The 22,229-nt window shown below is 55.1% G+C and overlaps 8 protein-coding genes across 8 annotated transcripts; 3 read left to right on the forward strand and 5 right to left on the reverse strand.

Moving 5' to 3' along the window:
* Nucleotides 1–2,079: 2,079 nt before the first annotated feature.
* Nucleotides 2,080–5,825, forward strand: ISF_03623 (RecF/RecN/SMC; the record flags this gene model as incomplete). Its single annotated transcript, XM_018847229.1, has 2 exons — nt 2,080–5,443; nt 5,521–5,825. The coding sequence occupies 2 exons, from the start codon at nt 2,080–2,082 to the stop codon at nt 5,823–5,825; spliced, it is 3,669 nt and encodes a 1,222-aa protein (XP_018705436.1).
* Nucleotides 5,826–6,441: 616 nt separating this feature from the next.
* Nucleotides 6,442–7,707, reverse strand: ISF_03624 (50S ribosomal subunit L30; the record flags this gene model as incomplete). Its single annotated transcript, XM_018847230.1, has 3 exons — nt 6,442–6,735; nt 6,857–7,533; nt 7,659–7,707. The coding sequence occupies 3 exons, from the start codon at nt 7,705–7,707 to the stop codon at nt 6,442–6,444; spliced, it is 1,020 nt and encodes a 339-aa protein (XP_018705437.1).
* Nucleotides 7,708–8,709: 1,002 nt separating this feature from the next.
* On the reverse strand, nt 8,710–10,757 carry ISF_03625 (Ribosomal protein L37ae; the record flags this gene model as incomplete). The annotated part of the gene is made up of 2 exons (XM_018847231.1): nt 8,710–10,379; nt 10,487–10,757. The coding sequence occupies 2 exons, from the start codon at nt 10,755–10,757 to the stop codon at nt 8,710–8,712; spliced, it is 1,941 nt and encodes a 646-aa protein (XP_018705438.1).
* Nucleotides 10,758–12,627: 1,870 nt separating this feature from the next.
* Nucleotides 12,628–13,005, reverse strand: ISF_03626 (hypothetical protein; the record flags this gene model as incomplete). Its single annotated transcript, XM_018847232.1, has 1 exon — nt 12,628–13,005. The coding sequence occupies one exon, from the start codon at nt 13,003–13,005 to the stop codon at nt 12,628–12,630; it is 378 nt and encodes a 125-aa protein (XP_018705439.1).
* Nucleotides 13,006–14,819: 1,814 nt separating this feature from the next.
* Nucleotides 14,820–15,629, reverse strand: ISF_03627 (Ribosomal protein L37ae; the record flags this gene model as incomplete). The annotated part of the gene is made up of 4 exons (XM_018847233.1): nt 14,820–14,883; nt 15,014–15,178; nt 15,519–15,536; nt 15,598–15,629. 4 exons carry the CDS (start codon nt 15,627–15,629, stop codon nt 14,820–14,822), a joined length of 279 nt encoding a protein of 92 aa, XP_018705440.1.
* Nucleotides 15,630–16,246: 617 nt separating this feature from the next.
* ISF_03628 (NAD(P)-binding domain protein) lies at nt 16,247–17,771 on the forward strand (the record flags this gene model as incomplete). Its single annotated transcript, XM_018847234.1, has 5 exons — nt 16,247–16,301; nt 16,358–16,501; nt 16,579–16,927; nt 16,988–17,550; nt 17,614–17,771. The coding sequence occupies 5 exons, from the start codon at nt 16,247–16,249 to the stop codon at nt 17,769–17,771; spliced, it is 1,269 nt and encodes a 422-aa protein (XP_018705441.1).
* A 414-nt stretch (nt 17,772–18,185) lies between these two features.
* Nucleotides 18,186–19,962, forward strand: ISF_03629 (sporulation protein RMD1; the record flags this gene model as incomplete). The annotated part of the gene is made up of 3 exons (XM_018847235.1): nt 18,186–19,412; nt 19,469–19,820; nt 19,889–19,962. The coding sequence occupies 3 exons, from the start codon at nt 18,186–18,188 to the stop codon at nt 19,960–19,962; spliced, it is 1,653 nt and encodes a 550-aa protein (XP_018705442.1).
* A 475-nt stretch (nt 19,963–20,437) lies between these two features.
* ISF_03630 (High mobility group, superfamily) lies at nt 20,438–21,580 on the reverse strand (the record flags this gene model as incomplete). The annotated part of the gene is made up of 3 exons (XM_018847236.1): nt 20,438–20,995; nt 21,080–21,318; nt 21,565–21,580. The coding sequence occupies 3 exons, from the start codon at nt 21,578–21,580 to the stop codon at nt 20,438–20,440; spliced, it is 813 nt and encodes a 270-aa protein (XP_018705443.1).
* Nucleotides 21,581–22,229: the final 649 nt, after the last annotated feature.

Below are 22,229 nucleotides of genomic sequence, written 5' to 3' on the forward strand. Positions count from 1 at the left end.
TGACTATGACTATGCATGAAGAGGTGCAAGATTTGGGCCTGACGGAGAGTTCGAGAGCGCACGCTGCGCAGCTTGCGACGTTGCCGCTGTTGCCCGCTGTCCCGCGCCAGCCTCATCCATCCATGATGGATAGACAGGGTCTCCCGCCTGAGACACAGATGGTGAGGTCGAGGCTGTTGTTTGCGTCAGCTGATGGCTTCTGGGGGCCCGCGTGGAAGCTGCATGTTTTCAATGTCCGGTTTTGCAACGAAATGTCTCGGGCGCTCCCGCTGTTCATGCCCAGTAGGCTGTGACAGTAGCCATGTACCTCCTACCATCAATGGCTTTGCAAAGGCACGACAGCCGGCTGACTAGATGCAAGCCACGAGTGATGATGGCCGCAAGTCTGGTGCGGATGGCAGACGGAACGGCTTCTGCATCACTGCTGCACGCGGCTGCAACATTGTGCCTGGAGCCAGCTGAGACTGCGCAAAACAGACAAGCGGCATGCAAGCCAAGTCCACGTATCACCACCATGCAACATAACGGCCACGCCAGCTTGCCACATTTTCTGCGCTCGGCATGTCCCTGGCATGGCAGAAATCATCCGGAATCGATACTAGTCGTGCAGAGATGAGTGAAATGCCACGATGGCGCTTTCCTCTTTCCCCGGTGTCATACTCGGACATGTCCATCAGTTCGTAGCGGCAGAGCAGCAAATATGCAGTGACGGCAACAGCGTGCCGCCCACGGAGATTTTTCCCGTCTGCCACATGATGAGCGATACTGTTACATGTGTAATCTATACATACATATCTTTCGTCGATCTTATCAGGACATGTTATGCCGCGACAAAGCTGCATCTCACTCACCGCCAGTGCAGTTTCACTTTAGTCGACTCTCAGCGAACAGCTTGCTCTGCTATGGACTATATGAGGCTGGGGCTCACCCACGGAGGATGCACGCGGCTCAATCAAGCATGAGGGTTCACTCGGCGGTCGCATGTAGCTGGCGGTTTGAGGTGAGCCGGCAGTAACAGTCGAAGCGGGACAGCGAATACTATAATCTGCACGGGGCAGCGGAATACGAAACCTACATCCCCATCCCGATGCCGAGGCACCTAGTGTAGGGTATGAGCATAGATGCATCTAGACATCGGTGATTTTAAAGGGACAGCGACGACCGTCATCTGGCAAGGCCTCTTGCCTGCTGTGAGGTCATGATGCAAACTCACACTTGGAGCATCATTAAGATAGTCAGATATGCCTTTGTGAGCAGAGTGGCCTCTGTCCCACCCGCATCGGTCTGGCACATACAACTAGACTAGAGAGATATTATACTGCAACCTACGAGGCGGCCATCCATGGCTCAGGGCTCACTGCTATTCCCATCACCAGCACGGATAAACCGGTGCTCGCAAGGTCGTGTATTCTCGCGCACTCGTGTTATAGCCGGCGGACGGTGAGCCTCTGTCCTTGATCACGATTTGCAGCAAAGTATGCATGGCATGCAGTAAAGCTGATAGATATACCGTCAGTCTATGCAGGTCTTGGTGCCTGGAGCGAGATGCGGCATGGTGAGAGCCCTGTCTCGGGCATCCGGCGAATGCGAGTCCAGAACCGGCTGGTCCGCTGGAGGTACAGTAAGCCACTGCGGTTCGTCTTCATGTCTATTGATAGAAAGGATGGAGAGTCGACGGTAAGACCAGCAATTGCACAGAGTTGAACAAACATCCGCAGCTCATCTCCCCCTCGTATGCCAAGGTAAAATGATATGCATATATACGGGTCGCGCATATATCGAGGAAATCTTCCCGTTTATTGCATGAGTCAAAACCCGTAACTAGTGGGCAAGAACAAGGCACGGTGGTTCCCCACCAAGCCCGGCTGAATAGCGGATGCTGCTGCATTTGGCCCAAAGGTCTGTGTCGCTCCGCCGAAACGCGCGACCCCATAACCACTTACTAGCAATTATCGCGGGCCATACGACGCGTCGTTTGCGCATCACCTCATCACGGCTTCTTGTCGCCGCCAGCAAGTAAAGTCGAGGCGCATTCATTGCACGCCGCCAAGTTGCGCCCGAGCGCCCGCGCAATACATAATGTATATTAAACAAATCATCATTCAAGGCTTCAAGAGGTTTGTCCCGCCCACCTTCCCACCCTCGTCCACCAACAACTCCCCCTCTAACCCGCGCCACAGCTACAAGGACCAAACTGTCATTGAGCCCTTCTCGCCCAAGACCAATGTCATCGTTGGTCGCAATGGCTCCGGCAAGAGCAACTTCTTCGCGGCGATCCGCTTCGTCTTGAGCGATGCCTACACCCAGATGAGCCGTGAGGAGCGCCAGGGCCTCCTCCACGAGGGGTCCGGCTCTGCTGTCATGTCCGCCTACGTCGAGATCATCTTCGACAACAGCGACGATCGCTTCCCCACAGGCAACAAGGAGGTTGTTCTCCGACGCACAATCGGCCTGAAGAAGGACGAGTACTCTGTCGACCGCAAAGTCGTCACAAAGACCGACGTCACCAATCTTTTGGAAGCCGCCGGCTTCTCTCGCTCCAACCCATACTATATTGTACCCCAAGGTCGCGTCACGGCCTTGACAAACATGAAGGAATCCGACCGACTGAACCTGCTCAAGGAGGTCGCAGGTACACAAGTTTACGAAGCGCGCCGTGCCGAGTCACTCAAGATTATGAACGAAACAAACAACAAGCGCGAAAAAATCGACGAACTCCTCGAATATATCAAAGAGCGACTAGCCGAGCTCCAGGAAGAGAAGGAAGAGCTACGTGGCTTCCAGGACAAGGATCGCGAAAGGCGCTGTCTAGAATACGCCTACCACCACCGAGAACAAGTCACCATCCAATCGGCGCTCGAGGATATCGATAACGCGCGGCAAGACGGCCTCGATACTACCGATTCGCGCCGCGCTGAATTCCTCCAGGGCGAAAAGGCGCTGTCCAAGCTTGATGCCGAAATTCATAAACTGCAGCGCCAGATTGAGCTTTTGCAAATCGACCGCCATCAGCTCGAAGAGGACCGCCGTGATAGTGCCAAGGGTCTGGCGAAAATTGAGCTCAAGGTCAAGAATCTCAAGGAAGGTCAATCGGCCCACGAGCAAGCACGCACTCAGCAGGCCGCGGAGCTGCAGGCAGCGCAGAGCGAGATTGCGACCAAGGAGAAGGAGCTCGCTAAGCTCCTCCCCAAGTACAACAAGAAGAAGCAAGAAGAGAATGACATTCGCAGACAGCTTGACGGCGCCGAGGGTGCCCGTGGCCGTCTTTTTGCCAAGCAGAACCGAGGATCTAGGTTTAAGAACAAGTCCGAGCGTGATGCCTGGCTGAAGCAGGAAATAAACGAACTCACTGCCACTACCAGCAGCCAAAAGGCGAATCGCTTGGACGCAGACGAGGAAGTGCAGCGCGTTCAGCAGATTATTGCGCACGGTGAGAAGGAAATTGCCGAATTGCGATCTCGTCTCGCCAACTGGAGCAACGACAGAACTGGCTACGCTGACCAGGCTGCCGAGGCTAGGCATACTCTGGATCAACTAAATGACGAACGCAAACTCCTCCGCCGTGAGGATGACAAGCTTAATTCTATCATCTCCAATGCACGCCAGGAGAGAGAGCAAGCTGAGAGAGAAATGTCACACGCAGTAGACGGAGCCACTGCTCGCGGTCTGACGACCATCCGACGGTTAAAGCAAGACCAGGATATTCCTGGTGCCTACGGTACGCTGGCTGACTTGCTCCAAGTCAACGAAGCATACCGCTTGCCGGTCGAGCAGATTGCTGGCGCCAGCCTCTTCCACTATGTCGTCGACAACGCCGACACGGCTACATATTTGGCCGATACCCTGTTCAAACAGCGCGGTGGACGAGTCACATTCATGCCTCTGGCACAGCTTCGACCGCGGCACATCAACATGCCAAAGTCAAGCGACGCGGTGCCGCTTCTAAGCAAGATTACCTTTGACCCCATGTATGCAAAGGCGTTCCAGCAGGTGTTCGGAAAGACTGTTGTTTGCCCGAACCTAGCGGTGGCTGCCCAGTATGCGCGCAGTCACGGCGTCGACGGTATTACTGTGGAGGGCGACACGACAAACAAGCGAGGTGCCATGACTGGTGGCTATATTGACCCTAGAAAATCAAGGCTCGAAGCAGTGCAGGCCGCCAACAAGTGGCGAGCCGAATTCGATGACTTGGTGGCAAAGTCCCGCGACTTGAGAGAGCAGATTGAGCGCAAAGACCAGGAAATCACGGCAGCCATGTCCAACGTTCAAAAGGCGGAGCAGAAGCTTCGACAGGCTGAGGATGGCTTCGAGCCATTGAAGCATGAGCTGCGAAACAAGACTGCACACATTGAGAGTGAGAGAGCCCACCTCGACTCCGCCCTGAAACGCCGTGATGCCGTGGAGAAGAACATGAGTGGTTTCATGGATGAGATTGCGGCGCACGAAGCCGAAATGGGCACTGAATTCAAGAAGAGTCTGACTTCCGCCGAAGAGCAAGAGCTTGAGAGCCTGACGTTGACGGCTCAGCAGCTTCAGCAACAGTGGAATGAAATCAGCAATACCAGACGAGAGTTGGAGCGCAGGAAACAGTTCCTGGAAGTTGATCTCCGCCAGAACCTGCAGATGAAGCTTGATCAGCTAAATAGTCAGGCATTTGAGAACTCGGCATCGGCTGGTACGTCTGGGGGCTTGGGCGATGCCCAAAAGGAACTCAAGAAGGCGCAAGCAACCCTAAAATCAGTCACTGAGAGCCTGCACGAAGCGGAACAGCAGATTGAAAGTCTCACAACACGCGCCGAGAATATCAGCGCCGAACGCTCCCAGCGCGAACAAATGCAGAACGAAATCTCTGCGCGGATAGAGAAGCAACAGAAGCGCCTGGAGAAGAGCTTGCAACGCAAGGCCCTCCTCACGACGCAGGCGGCAGAATGCGCCAAGAACATTCGCGAGCTGGGCGTGCTGCCGGAGGAGGCGTTTGACAAGTACGAGAACATGGAGGCCAACGTGATCACGAACAAGCTCAAGAAGGTCAACGAGGCGCTGAAGAAGTACAAGCACGTCAACAAGAAGGCTTTTGAGCAGTACAGCAACTTTACGCAGCAGGAGGACCACCTGATGAAGCGCCGCAAGGAACTCGATGCGTCGCAGGGCTCCATCGAGGAGCTTGTGGAGCACCTGGACCGCCGCAAGGACGAGGCGATTGAGCGCACGTTCAAGCAGGTGTCCAAGGAGTTTGCGACCATCTTCCAGAAGCTGGTGCCCGCCGGCCACGGCCGCCTCGTCATCCAGCGCCGGACCGACCGCCGCCAAGACGTCGACGAGTCGGACGAGGAGGCCCGCGGCAGCGTCGAGAACTACATTGGCGTCGGCATCAGTGTCTCCTTCAACTCCAAGCACCTGGACGAGCAGCAGCGTATCCAGCAGCTCAGCGGTGGTCAAAAGAGTAAGCCCCCCTCCCGTGCCCCCTCCTCCCCCTTGGTTCCCCCGGTTTTCAACGACACTAACCTCCTTTGCCCACAGGTCTCTGCGCTCTGTGCCTGATCTTTGCGCTGCAGCAGACGGAGAGCAGCCCCATGGTCATCTTCGACGAGGTCGACGCCAACCTGGACGCGCAGTACCGCACGGCTGTCGCCGCGCTGCTCGAGTCCATCTCAGACGAGGCCGGCACGCAGTTCATCTGCACCACGTTCCGCCCCGAGATCGTGCACACGGCCGACAAGTGCTACGGCGTCACCTTCCACAACAAGACGAGCGGCGTCAACTGCGTCCCCCGCGAGGACGCCCTCAACTTCGTGGAGGGCCAGGCCAAGCCAGCGGCGGCGTGAGGAGAGAGACGCAGAAGGCGAAGGATGAATGAACTATCGGACATGACATGTTGTGGGTTTTGGCTCCAAGGCGGCGCGAAGTTGGCTGGCAAGGGATTTGGTGTCGATTGTTGAATTTCTTTGGCTCGGAGTATGTGGCGTTGAAACAGGGGTTTTTGACTTTGTGTAAAGTTTTGGCTGGATATCCTGTGATGGAAAAGGGTTTCCTGACCTGTTGTCTTTTTTTTTCTCTTCTGTTTTTTTTTCGGGCCCTTTTGTTTTACCATTCTTCATATTATGTATCATCTCGAGGGTTCAAGATTTGCTTGGCTCGCAGTCCGAGTTAGCCGTGCAAGTGACCAGATAGTAGAGAAACATACACCATCACTCATATTTGTTCAACTTGATGTGCCATTGTCGTTTTGATGTGCATTGTTAAAGACAAAAAAGTATAGAGAAACAATCGCATAAAGCGACGGTTATTGTACATTGTCCTTGGTCACGAAGAACCAAGTCCCAATCTTGACCTCCCCGATCCTCCCACCATGCAGGTATTTTATACACTTTTCTTTTCTACAACCTGGCACCTCCGATCTCCGTCTCGCCGCATTACTCATCTTACACCCATGTGCTGCCTCTACCGATCCGACAGCATGTTGCGCACGCCGCGAAAGTACGTCCCGGGCAGCTCCTCCTCGAGCTCTTCGCGCGTCAGCCACTTGAAGTCGGTGTAGCCGAGCGAGTTGCCGCGGAGGTCGGCCTGGCCGGCCATGATGCGGCCGCGGAGGAAAAAGGTCTTGCGACCCTTCTCCTGGACGGCGCCGTCGGCGGCGAGCGCGGGCGCGTCGACGAGGTGCGCGACGGGGACGCGGCCGACAATCCAGGTGTTCATGTTGACACCAGCGGCCTGGTCGAGGACTCGCCGCGCGGCCTATTTTGGTGTGTTAGCTAGCTACTTCCTTTCTCCCTTTTTCGCCTTCGCTACTTTTCCAGAGCTTTTTTTTTTCTGCGCTGCCAAGGGAAGAGGAGCAGAAGGGAATGCATGTACGTACCACGTGGAGGTTCTCAGACTCGGCCAGGACGTCGGCCGGGAAGCCCCAGCCGTCCTTGCCCTTGACGACCAAGTACAGCGTGCGATCCAGCTTCCTGTCCAGACGCCTCACGTCCCCCTTCCTGTCCGCCTCCGTCTCCCGCGGCGCCGGCGCCGGCGCCTCCACCAGGTCCTCCGCCTTGATCACCTCGGCATCGTCGCTGACGCGCGCCTGCGCGTCCTTCAGCAGGCTCGCCGTCGCCGTCTCCGGCGCGCTCAGCGCGTCCCCAACCAGCAGCTCGTCGTCCCAAGCGGTGGCCGCGTTGCCGCGGCCGCGGTACTCGCCGAGCTCCTTGGCGGCGGTGCCGCCGCGCTCGCGCACCTTGAGGTCCCAGTCGAGGCGCCGCGGCGTGTCGGGCTTGTAGTAGATGGAGGGGATGAAAGGCGAGGCGAGCCGCTCCTCGAGCCGCTTCTGGTAGAAGAAGAAGGCGCTCTCGAAGGGGTGCAGGGGACGGGTGAGCAGCGGCGGCCGGGTGAGGATCAGCCCGGAGCGGATGTCGTAGGCGCCGGGGGCGGGTTGTGAGGAGATGGGGGAGGGGGCGCTCGCGGCGGCAGTTTCGGAGACGGTGGCGGCAGAGTAGAAGCGTACGGGTGCGACCCTTGTGGCAGCGCAGCGGGAGCAGATGCTGGAGGAGGAAGCTGGTGGTAGGGTTAGCAAAGGGAACCAGTGTCAAGGGGATCCCTTTTTTTTGCTGGCCGTTTGAGCTTTAGGGGCGAGCCAATTGAGAGACAAGAGCAGTGTCGGAGGAGAATAAAAGACTCACATGATAGCACGGATCGTAGTGCCCGGCTTCCCCTGCTAGATGAAGACATGGCTTGTGGTTGGAGTTGGTTCTCTGTCCCCCAGACTGCGCAAACGTGGGAAAGATTTTGGTGTTGCTCTCTTGCTAGACGACTTTCGTTACCCACTCAGTGTCAGTCCTCCCCCAATTAGCACGCGACCGAAAGAGCTTCACTGATGACCAAAAAAAGCTGCTTAGGTAATTTGCACCTGAATCTTCAGGCCCCTCAGCATTGCCAGCGTGCCCACCAAAGTAAAAAGGAGAGCCACCGCCGCCAGCCACAAGACTTTCTTCTCTTCTCCTCTCTTCAAGGCACAGTTTTCCTTATCGTCAAGACTTGTTTGCATACCCCCAAAACGTCCTGATCATTTCACAAGTGCCGAGAGAGAATCCCTAGAGCAGTCTTTTTCGCTAGCGGCACCTGCATTTTTAACCTTACCGGGTCCTGTTAGATAGATACTGCTCACATGTCACGTAAAACTCTTGCATCTTGATGGGCAGTCCCCATTTTTGCTCTGTAGGCGCATCGTCGTGGGAAACTCCATGCGGCGTGTGTTTATTTTGAATGTTAGAAGCATTGTCCAATCGACAACAGGTGATCGATACATCATCTCTCCGAAACGCCAGCCGGCAAAGGCCGACACCCTCTATGTGCTAGTTAAAAACAATCGCCTTCATCAGAAAATGACCCTCCAAGCCCTTGAAAACAAACGCCTTGCTTTCGTCACCGCTTTGTCTGAAAAATGTGATCAGACCAAATTGAAAGGAAAAAAATGCAGTTCATATAGCCAATGAGTATTGGAGACATTATTGTCGCCGGGAAGGAAAAATGAACGCCATTTTGCCTGTAATGTGATGCTGGCGCGCCTTCGCGCTGCCGTTTTTGCATGGTAGGGTATCAAACCACTGCAATGTGCATCGCCGCAGGAAGAAAAACACTCAAAAGGATTGCGCAACGCCAGACGTTCAATCCAAAACAGCAAACGATTGTATAATACAACTTGTCGTCTTAGGCCTGCGGCTTGTCATCATGTTATGCGGCTGTCAGATCAGACATGGCTTGCGCGACAGCCTGGTCAGCTCTTTGCTCCCATCTGCGTCGGGTCGCTTCGTCAAGCACCGAGGCATCTTTCACTTCTTCGTAGAGCCGCCGAGAGATGTCTCGGTTGATGGTAGCATACTGCTCTGTGGTCAGCTTCTGCGCACGCCAGTGTGGCCGCAGAGCCGACTTAACAATATCATTGATGCTTTTCTTGTCTTCTTGGGTCATGGTGAGCCTGGTCGGGGAGCTATCTTCTGTGCGACCAATGGTGGATTGCGGTCGGCGAGGTCGTGGCTGACGGATTTCCACGGTGCGGCTTGTATTCGGGCGCGCAGGCCGCGACTCGGCGTCACTATGGTCACTGTTGTACCGATTGGGCGAGTAATTGGCAGGGGCATACACGGGTTCAATGTGGGTACTGAGGGAAAGCGTTGGGGAGGTAGGACGCCCATTCAGTCGTGGGAGAGGGGGTGGTGTTAACGACATGGCCCTTGGGCTGCTGTGGTTTGAAGGTGATGGTGATAGGGCGGGGGATAGGGCAGGGGATAGGGCGGGTGAGGATGCATCCGGCATGTGCCGTGCAGGAAGTGCGGCACCGTTCTCGTCTTCGAACAACATACTAGGCTCTAGTTCCTTGAGAAGGGCAGAAACCAGGGCCGGTTCGCTTGGTGTTTGATGGAGTTGTGCTGTTCGCGAGGGCGAAGCATGACCAGGAGATGCTGCAACGGCCGGTCGAGCCTGCTGGTTGGAAGGACCGGCCGCAGCTGGCGATGAGGCGGATGCAGAAGCCTCGCCGTGTGTAGGTAAACGACGAGTTCGGGGGCGTTTAAGCTTTCTCTCGGGCTCGGGAGCGGGCTCGGCCGGGGATGCGATGGATGATGGCGCCTTGCGTTTGCGCCCGTTAAAAGATGTAGTAATAGTGCCTTCGGCTTCACGGGCCATCTCAAGGGCACCCCAGGCCCTCCTTTCATCACGAGTCTCCTGTATAGGCGGAGGGGGTGGCGGGGTTGCGACAGGTTGCAAGCGTTGGCTAATCTGGGGAGGGATGGTGCTGACAAAGGCGTCGCGGGCGCCAAGACGGTTGGCTATGCTCATGCGCTGCTGCCAGCGTTGAAGCTCATGGCGATCGAGCTGCTGGAAGCGACGGAAGTTTTCGAGATCCTCGTCCTCATCATCGTGGTTGTCAAGGTCGAGGTCACTCATCTCGTAGAAGCGACCAGAGAACTGGCCCCACGCACCTTGCCACTCAGCATTGCGAGCCTGTCGACGAGCCCGGCGCAGTCGCGCACGAGTCCGAACGTGCGAGCCGCGATGTTGGCGAGGAGCCGGGCGGTGAGCCTGCCTGGGGCGTGATTGGGGAGTTTCGGAATCGACGGTTTGGGAGCCGTTTTGTGATTCCTCTGTGAGCTCGAAGAGGTGGGAGCATTCCATGCAATACCAGTCGCCATCGGGGATGTAATCGAGTCCGATGCAGTGCGTATGGTAGGCTGCATCGCAGCTGTCGCACAAGAGCAATATATCTTCCCGTTCGGCCGAGTTGCAGACAGGGCAAGGGTTGGTGTCGTCGTCTTCGTCTTGGGCGTTGTCACCAAGCCACTGCTGGACATCGAACTCGGCAACCTGCTTCTTGTCTACTACTGTATATGTCGAAACGGCAGTTCCTAAAGCAAATGAATAGGTTAGCAAGTGAACAAGCATTTTAGACAGAAGAAGGGTGTCATGGCTTTTGGCATCGAGGGCGGGTGCGAGGCGGGTGTGACTGTCATACCATCATGGCCATTGTAGACGCGCACAGAGTGGAACGGGGTCCTGCATATAGGGCAGGTGTTGGTCTTGTTGGCCCACGAGCGAATGCAGGCATCGTGAATAATGTGTTCGCAACCGTCTAAGGCGGCGACAATGTCGAGATAGCTATCATCGGGGTCGGAGACTTGGGCTTGGAGGGCGAGGGTAACGGAGTCGTCAGATGAGGATGCGTTCAAGTTGCCCGGCGTCGGTAGGTGGTCCAGGCATATGATGCACTGGTCAGGTTCAGACATGGTGCCGATTGCGACAATACGGGCCTGAGTCTGACGAAATCATGTAAAATCAAGAAGAGGGATGAGGAGAGGATGGCAATGGAGAAGAATAGATAGGTAGTATTTAAAACGAGGAGAGAAGACGGTTGGTAGAGATGAGGGTGACGACTTGTTTGGTGCAGCGAGTGTTAGTGGGTGGTGGGTGATGGGTGGTGGGTGATGGGGAGGTGGGTGATGCTTGAGGACAACCTTGAAGGCAATAAATGTGCAGGGCGTGTGAACGGTACAGCGAGCGGTGCAGCAGCACGACTAGCGGAAGTTTTAGTGGAAGGTGCCTGTAGAGCTTCGTAGAGTTGGGTGGAGTGGCGCTGGTCTGGTGGGACAACTCGAGGCCGAGCAAGCGGAAAGAACAAAAAGAGGACAGGACAGGCAGGGGAAAATGGAAGGGAAAGGGAAGAGGGAGGAGGCACGCAGTAGCGACGGCGGGGGACAGGCAGGAGGCGGGCGGTCGTTGGTGGCAGATGGGCAAGTGTAACCACTCCAGCAGGTAAAGTTACCCAGGCAGCGTTAGTACCTCTACCTCTCTTCAGCAGGCAGAACAAACACTGACAGCGCGATGGATTAGTTGGGTAGACGGTTACGTTCGAAAACAGCCATATCTCTCAGGCAAAGCATCCTTACCTACCTAGGTAATAATAGCAACCCAAGAAAAATAAACAGCAGGCAGAGGTTGAGAGAGCGCGGCCAGATGGAGACTGACACAGGTAGACAAACCTGCAACGGCCAAGTCAGGCACTTCCAGTTCATGTCCCCGTCTGGGTAAGGCACACGACGCCGTCACGAGCCCCACCGGTGAGCCTGAGGTAGGTACTATACCTACAGTACATAGGTACATAGCCTATTGCCCTCCAGGTGTGTAGGTACCTCTAACGTTAACTAGCGTCAGTGTATTATCTTGGGTACCTGCACGCAAGAGCACAAGTACAGACATAGTTAGTGCCTCTCTAACCATACTTTTCAACTACTTTAATAAATCAAAGAAAACATAAATTACCTACCAAAGCAGCATCTATCTTTGCCGTCATGTTGCAACTCGGTACCTACCTACTTTAGTATGTAGGAGGGCAAAGAGGTCATCAATCGGCCCAGTGGGGCTGCTCCTAACCTCAGCTCCCTCTGCAATAATCGCCCACGAACAGCAAGCCTCCAAATGCAAGAACGTTTCTTATCCGCCTGAAAATACTATGTAGACAAAAGCCACTCGTTTCCGCTTAACTACTTAACTACTCCAGTTCCTTGCAGACCGACCAAAATCCAAATCATCAGGTACACCCGGTGGCTCCATGCTGGGGTTCGTCCATGCTATCCTACCCTGCCAGCCCCGCCTACCTGGGTACCTCAGGTACCTGATTGTGGTCGGTGAGTACATGAGATAGAGTCGTGCGAGGCACTCAAGAACCTCGAGAAACTTATCGCGCCCCCATTGCCAACGCATTCAACCACTCACTCCCTGCCATAATAAAACAAAATACTAACAAGTGCCACCGCCGCCGCCGCCAAGCCCCCTCAATTCTCGCGGAATGTGCTACCTAGGTATGCACAAGTAGCAGCTAGGTAGTCGTGCATTTGAGACACCCTGGCCAACGACCAGTTACCGCCCGTAACCCAAGCCCCAGTTCCACCATCCATCACCGACAGTGCCTAGGTAGGCAGGTGACTTGCAGGCGCGGCAGCCATTCGCCCGCAAACCTTTGATTTCCATACCCAAACACCTTGGTAGGGATATCTCTGCACGCAATAGATCCAGATGCACCTTCATGGCTCCCCACACTGGTCTGCTCTCCATGCGGCGCTGCCCACGAGAACGACATCGGCTTCCCCCAGCTGTTTGCTACCGTGCAGCGACTCTCACGTCCCTCACCACCGACGTGACCAGAGCCACTGCTGTCGCCGCAGCCAGAGCCGTGTCTAGCAGGGCGTCCTTGCCCTCCCGCAGCCTCAATCCCAGGCCCATGACTTGGAACGCGAAGCAGAAGAACAGCGCGTACGAGCGCGTGGCCCGCACCAGCGCCAGCGTCGCCAACGCCGCGTCGACGTACGGGATGAGCCGCGTCGACTCGTTATCTGGCGCCCGATCCAGCTGGTACTCGTAAAAGGCTGGTGTGTAGACGCCGTGTGTGAGGCGGCTAAGGGCACCCAGGTACACAATGGCCACAACGGTGTGCGTCGCCACTGCGCCTGCAGCCTGTGTGAAGGTGGACAGGGCCATTGGAGGTGGTCTTGGCTGGCGTGTGTATGTACTGGTAAGGCGAATCAAATGGAAGGCGATTTGATGCAAGTCAGCTTGAACTAGGCGGCATTGATGACCACATACCTACATCTAGCTACCACAGTCATCACTTATTACCAGGCTACGGCTACGAAGTACGTAAGCGAGCCGGACACGGCAAGGCTAAGTGACTAAATTTATCTGGTGGAAGCCTCTCTCTGCCATACTACGCACATCGTTACAGCGCCAATCACATCAAGCAGAATCACGATTCGGGGGCCATGCAATGCTGCCCATAGCCAAGCAGTTCACTCTACCATGCTCCAGCACATACGGATACACTCAACCCAACTAACTATCTTGTAACACTAAATGCCACGGAAATAATGTCTCCCCCTGCAGTCGTAGCATGGCCTTGGACCTAATAAGTATTTCCAGAGCCATGAATACAACATCTTTGTTTCATGAAGCCTACGGGAAGGAAATACATAGTTCAACAAGCCGGTTAGTGGCTTTCGATGCGCAGGGTCAACCACCAAGACAAACCTCACGTACAGGCTACAGCCGTTTAGAGCCCAGAACAGGGCCCTGGTTAGAACAGTAAAAAGCCCATGATTTGCTAAGTTTGATTCATGGATTCTCGGCCGATGGGCTGAAACAGTTCCGTACCTCATGCGCGCCCAATTTACATGTACCTGTGCTCATCAAGGGTTGCCTTGCATACTATGTACCAGCATCGGTGGCGCCGACTCACCAACCCACCTACCACCTGAATCGCAACATATCGGAGAAGCACAGATCTGACTGCTTTCCCCTACTTTTTCGCATACCTGCAGCTCCAAGCCATGCTCGCCGTAATCATGGCCAGGCCGCCGTGCACACCCGCCACAAGCCGTCAAGTCAAAGCTGCAAAGAGCCAATCACCGCCCAGGTCGGTGACATTTCTGGCCGTTACCAACACACCACAGCCCTTCGTTGCCTGCCTGCCTGCCTGCCTGTTCGGAAAGGCTCGTAACCGAAAATAGCCCCCTTGCCCTCGACCTCGTTCCCTTCTGCACGTCATTTGGGCCATCCTTGGGCTCCTTTGCCTTCAAGCCTGACCACACTTGGTGGAGAGTCAGATCGACGCCTCCTCCCTCTCGCCTCGCGTCATGCAACCACGTGGTGCACCCGCGACGCAGCGCTAAAAGCAATCTACAAGCCAACAAGTCGGTCAGCAGTCAGGCGGATGTGATGAGGCGTGACAATGCAAATGGCCAGTCTACCGGTCCAGCAGGATTTAATTTGTTCGTAGGCACCGTCCTCCTAGTAAATCTGTCCGATGTCGCACATCTGTGCACGAATTGCTCATTCCAGGACACGTTCCAGCGCAGCGATTCTGAAGGATTCCGTCAAAGCAGTGCTCGCATCGTATCGCCTCGTCAAAATCCATCCACCACGGTGCCGCAACCTAGGACCGTTAGTTGATTCACGCCGGTGCAATGGCCACGATCGATGCACCCAAGTTGGGTTGACAGCGCGAAGAACAGCGGCAAGTCACATCGGAACCCCAAATCAAAACGCAAACGTTGATAGAATAAAGCACCCAAGGCTGGTCGTTGCAAAGTTTTTTGTTTTTTTCATTGCTTTACCGACTTGACCTCTTGTGGTCGAAGCCGATGTGTCGAACATACAAAATATTTCGTCGACTCGTAGTGCAGGCACGCAAAGCCATGCTTCCCCGTACACCAAGACCGAAAAAAAAGCAAATGCCGTATATGTCCACCGGAATTTTTGTTTTCCTTCATCAACCCAAACTCCCATCGTCCCCTCCTTTAAACCTCGGCAATCTCTCGCAGACGACGCAGAGTCGAGCGCATGGCGGCAGCGGCAGGAGTGCTGTGGCCTAATGTTAGTCTTGGTTTTCTTTTCGCTCGCCGTGACTGCCTTTATTCTAGGACTTGGTCGTTGTGCGATGTTCCAGGGACGCTTGTCGGGTCGTCGAGGGAGAGAAGTGGGAAGGACGTACGCAACGGTGTAGGCGCCACCGGCCATGGTGCGCTTGCAGGAGCGGCAGTTCCAGATACCGGTGGACTGGCGGCGGACGGTGACCTTGCCGCAGAAAGTGCAGGTGTACTTGGCGTGCTGGCTGACTTCCATCTTCTTGACCTGCTTACGCAGGGAAGCACCGTAGCTGTGCGCAAAACGAGTTAGTGTCATGATGGACGTCGAGTTCGTCTTCGTAAGTTCGATTCGAGCCCGTAAATTAGTCGTGTGTCGTTGATCTGCGAGCCATGTGTATCCTAGCGAAACAAGAACGGAGGTGCGCCCCTCATTGCAAGTTGCTGTTGACCCATCGTCGAGCCGTACATTGTTTCCGGAGAGGATCGTTATTGTTGCAATCAATACATGGCGCATAGAAAATTCTTGTCGACTTCAGGTACTGAATTGTCGTACTCGTCGTCCACGGGATATTGCTGGATCGAATCGAACATCGAAGACATGTGTATAAAGTTTTTTTTTCGTCGACTTACCGAGTGCCGTACTTGCCGCTGTAAAGAGTAATTAGCAACCAGATCAAATAAAGTCTTCGGGCTCCATAGCTATACGTACGTAACTCCGACCTTCTTCGTGCGCTTGGTCATTTTGGCGGTGGTATGTGATTTGGGTGGTTGAGGTTGAGAGTCTGAATGCGCTTCCCGGAACGGTTTCCACCAAAGGCAAAGTTGCGAGTTGTGATTTTCCTTAGGGCAAGCACGTGAGTTCGTTGTGGGCGGGCCAAGCGAATTGGATTTGGTGGGCTGCCTTGTGGGCGATAAAATTGAGCTGCAAGTCACGGGACAGATCACGTGAAAATAACTTCCAAATGCGGCTTAGTCTTTCTGCTCGGAGCTTCAACGCGATGTTGATGCTACCGAGGTACATAGCTTGGTAGGAACTTGCGGACTTCCCGCCACGTTTTCTAATGCTGCCTGTTGCGTCAATGGCTCCCGCAATTAAAAGTAATGATTTTGTAGAATAGTAATGTATAGACAGCATTTTCTCTCCTACAACAGGTTGCACTCAATTCCATCTCTGCCACCCGAATCCTACATATCCAGGTGTATTGTCGAAGCTTTCCTGCGACGCAGCCGCTGCACCTACGTACCTACCTCTCTGTCCCCCCACGACTCCCCGCGTCTCATCAACATCAAATCAACTTGCTTTACTTCGTATCATTCCACGTTATATATCTCCCCGCGAGCTGTATTTCATCGATACAATGGCACCTCGCAGGCAGAACCGAAAATACGACATCGTCGTCCTAGGCGCCACAGGTACTTTTCGTCGACGCGGCTGCGGCTCCACGACAGCACCACTAATGGCGCAACAGGCTACACGGGTCAGTTGACGGCTGAACACATTGCCTCGAACCTGGCAACCAACATCAAATGGGCCGTCGCAGGCCGATCTGAGTCCAAGCTACAGGCTATAGTTGAGGATTGCAAACAACACAACGCGGACCGCCCCCCACCAGGTGAGTACTAAAGTTGCGACAGCTCTTGTTATTGTCGTCAGCTGGTGAACCGTCGCTGACCAGAACGCATTCTACAGGCATTGAAATTGCCGATATTGGTGACGAAGAAGGCCTCAAGGCTCTTGCCGTCAAGACCAAGGTGCTCCTGTCGACTGTTGGCCCTTACTGCAAGTATGGCGAAAAGGTCTTCAAGGTCTGCGCCGAGTCGGGCACTCACTACTTTGACGTGACTGGGGAGTCTGTGTGGGTGGGCAGCATGATAAAGAAGTACGAAGATGCCGCAAAGGACTCTGGTGCCATCATGGTTCCGCAGATTGGCGTTGAGTCTGCTCCCTCTGACCTGACCACCTGGCTGCTCACCGAGCATGTTCGCGATGAGCTAGACGCCGATACCAAGGAGGTTACTATTTCCATTCACAAGCTCAAGTACGTGGGTCCAAACTCGAACATCCTTTTGATGTGCAGTGTATTAATTCAGAAATTTAGGGGAACGCCCTCTGGTGGCACTCTCGCCACAGTCCTCGGTCTCTTCGACGTCTTTTCACTCTCTGAGATTCGTGCCGCATTCTCGCCATATGCCCTGTCGCCGACTCCTCACGCGGAGAAACCCGAAAGACAGAGCCTTCCTCTTGCGCATGCACTTTTCGGCTCTCACTACGATGCGCATCTCGGCCGCCTGACGACTTCGTTGGCCGATTCAACTGACGCTGCTATTGTGGAACGTACCTGGGGTTTGCTGCCCCAGATCCCATCGCGCAGTGCAGAATTTTACGGAGACAAGTTCGTGTGGAAGCAGTACATGAGAGTAGATAGCTGGTTTCAAGGCTTGTTCGTGCATTGGGGCCTGCTATGGGCGTCCGTCGTGCTCGCACTGCTGCCACCAGTGCGCACCTTGCTGAAAAGTCTCGTCACTCAGCCAGGAGGAGGCTCCGACGGTCATGCCAGATCGAAGGAGCTGCTCGAGTACCGAGGCATTGCGGTGCCCGATGATGAGGAAACAACGCAAAAAGCTTTCGCCAAGGCACGATACGATGGCAGCCCCTACGTTTGTGAGTTGATTGCCTGCTAGACTTCAGCTTTTTTCATTATTCTTTATGCTAACATTGAGAAAGTGACAGGAATTCTGCTTGCAGAGGCCGCTGCCACCGTGCTGCAGGATGATGTCAAACTTGACGGCGGCATCTACACCCCGGCTTGTCTCGGGCAGGCCTTTATCGACCGGCTTGACGACGCTGGATTCCATTTTGAGGTCGAGACTTTGGAAAAATAGGAGGCTTACCCCCTCGAGGAGATTCGTTATGTTATTCAGCTTGCAGTATAATATCTTTACCAGGCAAATTGTTGCGCCTCTATGTATTGTTGGTAGCCTCATAGGTAGCGCCACACCCTTATTAGCAGGTAGCCAGCAAGTGTGGCGCCGCCGAATGCGGTCAAGCGTCAATGCTTCAACATCAACTCCAAAAGTCTCGCGGCCAGTGACGACCCATCCAACGTCTTGTAGCTACCAACTTCTTCCTTCCTTATTGTCGTGTTTCCTCCACCGCGCAACGGTTTTCTTTCAACTTTCAGCTATGTCTACGAGTAATTAAGAAATACCGGCCGGTTAATTGAGAGGAAGAAGGGCTACAAACGACCCGATTTTGCAACGTCCTTCCCCCAACTCCCTCCCCCTCCCTTGCACGTCATGGACTCTTCAGCAGTATCAAATAGCGACGAGCGGGAACCGCTGCTTCCAACCGTCGAAACCCGCCCCAAGGCGTCGCGAAACGTCAAGTTCAGTGCCAACCCCGTCACGCGCACCATTGAGCCCGAGACCCGGATTGTCGCCTCAAAGCCAAGCAGCATCGCCGTCGGCGTCCCGAGCGGCGCCACGGCCGGCTCGGGTGCGGCACCGCACCATGGCACTGCCTCGGCAACCGGACCGCCAGTGCTCGCGGCGCTCAACAGCAAGCTACGACGACGCAACAGCCACACAGCAGTGCCGATGCTGCTGGGCGGTGCGGCGGCGACCGGGCTCCCGCCGACACCGGGGGCCAAACTCGGGCCCCAGCGAAGCACCAAGAAGACGGAGAAGCTCAAACTATTACCGAACCCGGAACGCGACGAGGATGACGACGGTGCGGACGAGGAGAGCGGCCGCGAAGTCTACTCGCAGTACACGCGGATCAAGGACCCCAACGCGCGGCGCGACGCCGCCCGCCTCGGCAAGTCGGACCGCGCCAAGCTGCCGCGTGTAACGGCCTATTGTACCGCCAACCGCTACGACATGGACGGCCTGATGCGCTTCCTTAAGGGCCGCGGAAAGTCGCGCGGCGCCCACCCCAAGCTCATTGACGAGTGCATATACACCCCCTACGCCTACGCAAAAGAGGCGCCCGCGCCGCCGCCACCAAAGTCCAGGCGCGACCCGGTCATGTCCTACCAGCGCCGCCATTCGACGGGAGGCACCGACGACACCTTGTTCGCCGCCTCCCTAGCGACCTCAGACAGGCACGACTCAGGCTACGGCGACGAGTTTACGCCTGCTGCGGAGTCGGAACACCACGACGGCGTGCCAACAGACCAGATCCTGGAGGAGGACCTACTAGGCGCGAGCGTGAACAATATCAGCGGCAGAGACGCGGTGCCAGATTTCGATACGCAGGTCCACACGCCCGAGGTGTTTCTGTTCGACTACGGTGTCGTGGTAATATGGGGCATGTCGGAGAACGAGGAGGCAAGGTTTCTCAAGTACATTTCCAAGTTTGAGCTGGAGAAGCTCGCACCGGACGATGTGGAAACGGAGCAGTTCAACTTTTACTATACGAAAGAGTACCAGGCTCGCATCTACAATGACTTTATCACGCTGCGCGACAAAAACAACTACATGACCAAGCTGGCCATTTCCCATGCTCTGGCTCAGAGTGTAAAAGTGAGTTCTAGCCGCCTTTTCTTGCCTCCGATAACGCCGAGGCTAACAGATGACAGACGTCATTGTTCGAGGAGCTCATATCATCCACGATTGAGACGTGCAAGGATATCCCCACGCAAATCGCTCTCACCGGCAAGATTGCGCTGAGCCGCTCGCAGATTAATATGCAGATCGGCGAACTCTTCATCCTGCGCATCAACATCCACCTCAACGGCTCCGTGCTCGACACGCCCGAGCTCTTCTGGGTCGAACCCCAGCTCGAGCCCGTCTACCAGGCCGTCCGCAGCTACCTCGAGATGGACCAGCGCGTCGGCCTCTTGACGGAGCGCCTGGACGTCATTGCGGACCTCCTCGCCGTGCTCAAGGACCAGCTGAGTCACGGCCATGGCGAGAAACTGGAATGGATTGGTGAGTTGTTCCCTATTTCTGCCCGGGCCTGGAACACGCAACGGCTAACCAGGGATGTCTCCCTTCAGTAATTGTCCTCATCGCAATGGAAATTGTTGTCGCCGGCATCAACATCATTGTCGACTTGTATGCTGGCGAATAGCCTTCTGACTGAGCACCATCTCGCGCAACTGGCGTTCTGGCACAGCGTAATTTTTTTTTTCCTGGATAGCGACCTGTACCCCCTTGCTCATTCCGCGGTTCTTCTTCGTTTTGCTCAAGCCAATTGTTTTTTCTTTCCCTTTGTACAACTTCTGTGTATGGGATTGCCATGGGATCAAAGGAAGGTTCGCTATAATACATAAAGAGAGTTTACGGTGCGGTAGACATACCGGTGCGATAGAAGCCCAAGCTACGCAAGCAAGATGTGTCAATATATGTAAAACTTTATATCCCGATTTTCTATTTCTGCCATGCCACTTGTACAAGAAGTGAAAATCGATTGGTCTCATTGCTCGGAAAAAAGGCCAAAATTACGTGAAAAGGAGTCTCAAACGCCAAAAAGTACACATGCTCTCCCCCCTCTCCCCCCTCTCCCCCATTGTCATCCCTATAAGTACCAATAGATGTTATCCTCTTTAGTCCATCTGTGTCTCTTGGTCATCCGAATCGTAGTTGGCCATTTCCACGTCCTCATCTTCGCCGTCGCCCTTGTTATCGTCACCGTCGTCGCCCTTGTCGTCATCCTTGTCGTCGTCCTTGTCGTCGTCCTTGTCGTCGTTGGCCTCCTTCTCGGGCGCCGCGTCGGCCTCGGGAGACCCCTCCTTGTCATCGCCGTCCTTGTCCGCACTCTTAGCCGCCGTCGCCGCCGCCTTCTTCCGGTACGACTCCTTGTCCTCCTCGGCGAGGTCCTCCCAGCCCTTGACGAGCTCTTCCAGGATGTTGCCGTCGTCGACGCTCTTGGCCTCCAGGATGGGCCGCGTCTCGTCGCAGAAGAGCTCAAAGGCCAGATTGGCGGCGTTCGCGGGTTTCTTCGGTTTCCGGACGCCGTTGGCCGTCTTGGCTCGCTTACTGCCTCGCGCGCTGCCACTAGCTTCCTGTGTCGGCGACTCGGGGCCGCCGTCCTCTTTGCCGTCCTCGGCAATGGTGGACACCTTTCGGTGGCCACGCTTTATGCGCAGGGGCTTATCCTTGGGCTGGATTCATTTAAATCTCGTGTTAGAACGGTGTATATGGACGGGCTCGAGGGGAATGGGGCCAAGGTTGGCGGTGACACGCACTGTGGGTGGCGGGCTGGGGCTGCCTTCAGAGTCCTCCACATTGGCGCTTGTGCGCTTGGAAAGCTGCTCGAGGAGAAATGCGCGCTCGATGCGCATTTTCTCTACTTGGCGCTTGATGCGCGTCAGTCTAAGCCTGGCGGCATCGTTGGCCTCCTCAACTTCGTTTGTGCGGTTCTTGAGCTGGACGCATTTTCGTCGGTACGCTTCCTCGACAGAGGGTGGAAGGGATGGGGGGATAGCTGGTTGAATTCAATGTCAGCGCCTGATATCTTTCGGTTCTGCGCCATGTCGACGGCTATCGTGTGCGATGAACAGCGGGCCTCAGCGTGTTAGACGGGGAAGAACTGCGAGGCGTTGGCGTGACCGAGGATTGAAGGGTCGCAGGAAGAATAGACGGGTTTGCTTGGGGTATTCGACATGCACGCGGGTTTATTGCTGGATGCGGTATGCGATGGGGTGCTGGATGCGACGTGACGTGCACTCACCAGTCTGTGGTGCCATGGTGTTGTCAACGGCAGTAATTGGACTCGACGTATGCGGAGGAAGCGCGATCGGGGCTCTTGATGAGGCTGGAGCTGAATGATCGGATTTAATGGCGGCCTCGCAATCTAGGGGTGCGCTCGGTGATGGGTCGAAGGTGCAATGGCGCGATGGCATGCGTGGGCGAGGAGGGAGAGAAAAATGGTTTCGGGGTGAAGCCGGTTTAAGCTGGCTCTGTCGCCCTTTGACAGGTGCTGCGACGCCCAGCGCGCCCGCCTGTCGGGCAGTTTTAGTGGTGGTTTACTGGCTGTGGCTGATGCAACACGTCTGCGCCACACCAACACGAACACGGTAGGTTGATGTGATGGATTGAGCTCAGAGAGAGTTGCGAAGAGTGTTGGCTGTGGTTGATAGGGTATTAGAAGTGAATGAGCCCAAGAGATGTCATCCCTACGCGTTTTTAAGCTTGAAGCATCTGGCTCCCAAAGGTAGATACATGGGTATGCATGTAGACATTTTCGCCATTGTAGTTCATACGAGACAGTCCAGCGAGAAGGTACAGTCATGCGCTGAATAAAAACGACACGAAAAAAAGGCATCCATGTATCAAAAAAAAAAAAAAAAAAAACTCGCACGCAGGAAATCAAAGGAACAGCACTGCAATACACAC

The sequence above is a fragment of the Cordyceps fumosorosea genome (genome assembly GCF_001636725.1).
Source record: "Cordyceps fumosorosea ARSEF 2679 chromosome Unknown scaffold_7, whole genome shotgun sequence".
Classification (NCBI taxonomy): domain Eukaryota; kingdom Fungi; phylum Ascomycota; class Sordariomycetes; order Hypocreales; family Cordycipitaceae; genus Cordyceps; species Cordyceps fumosorosea.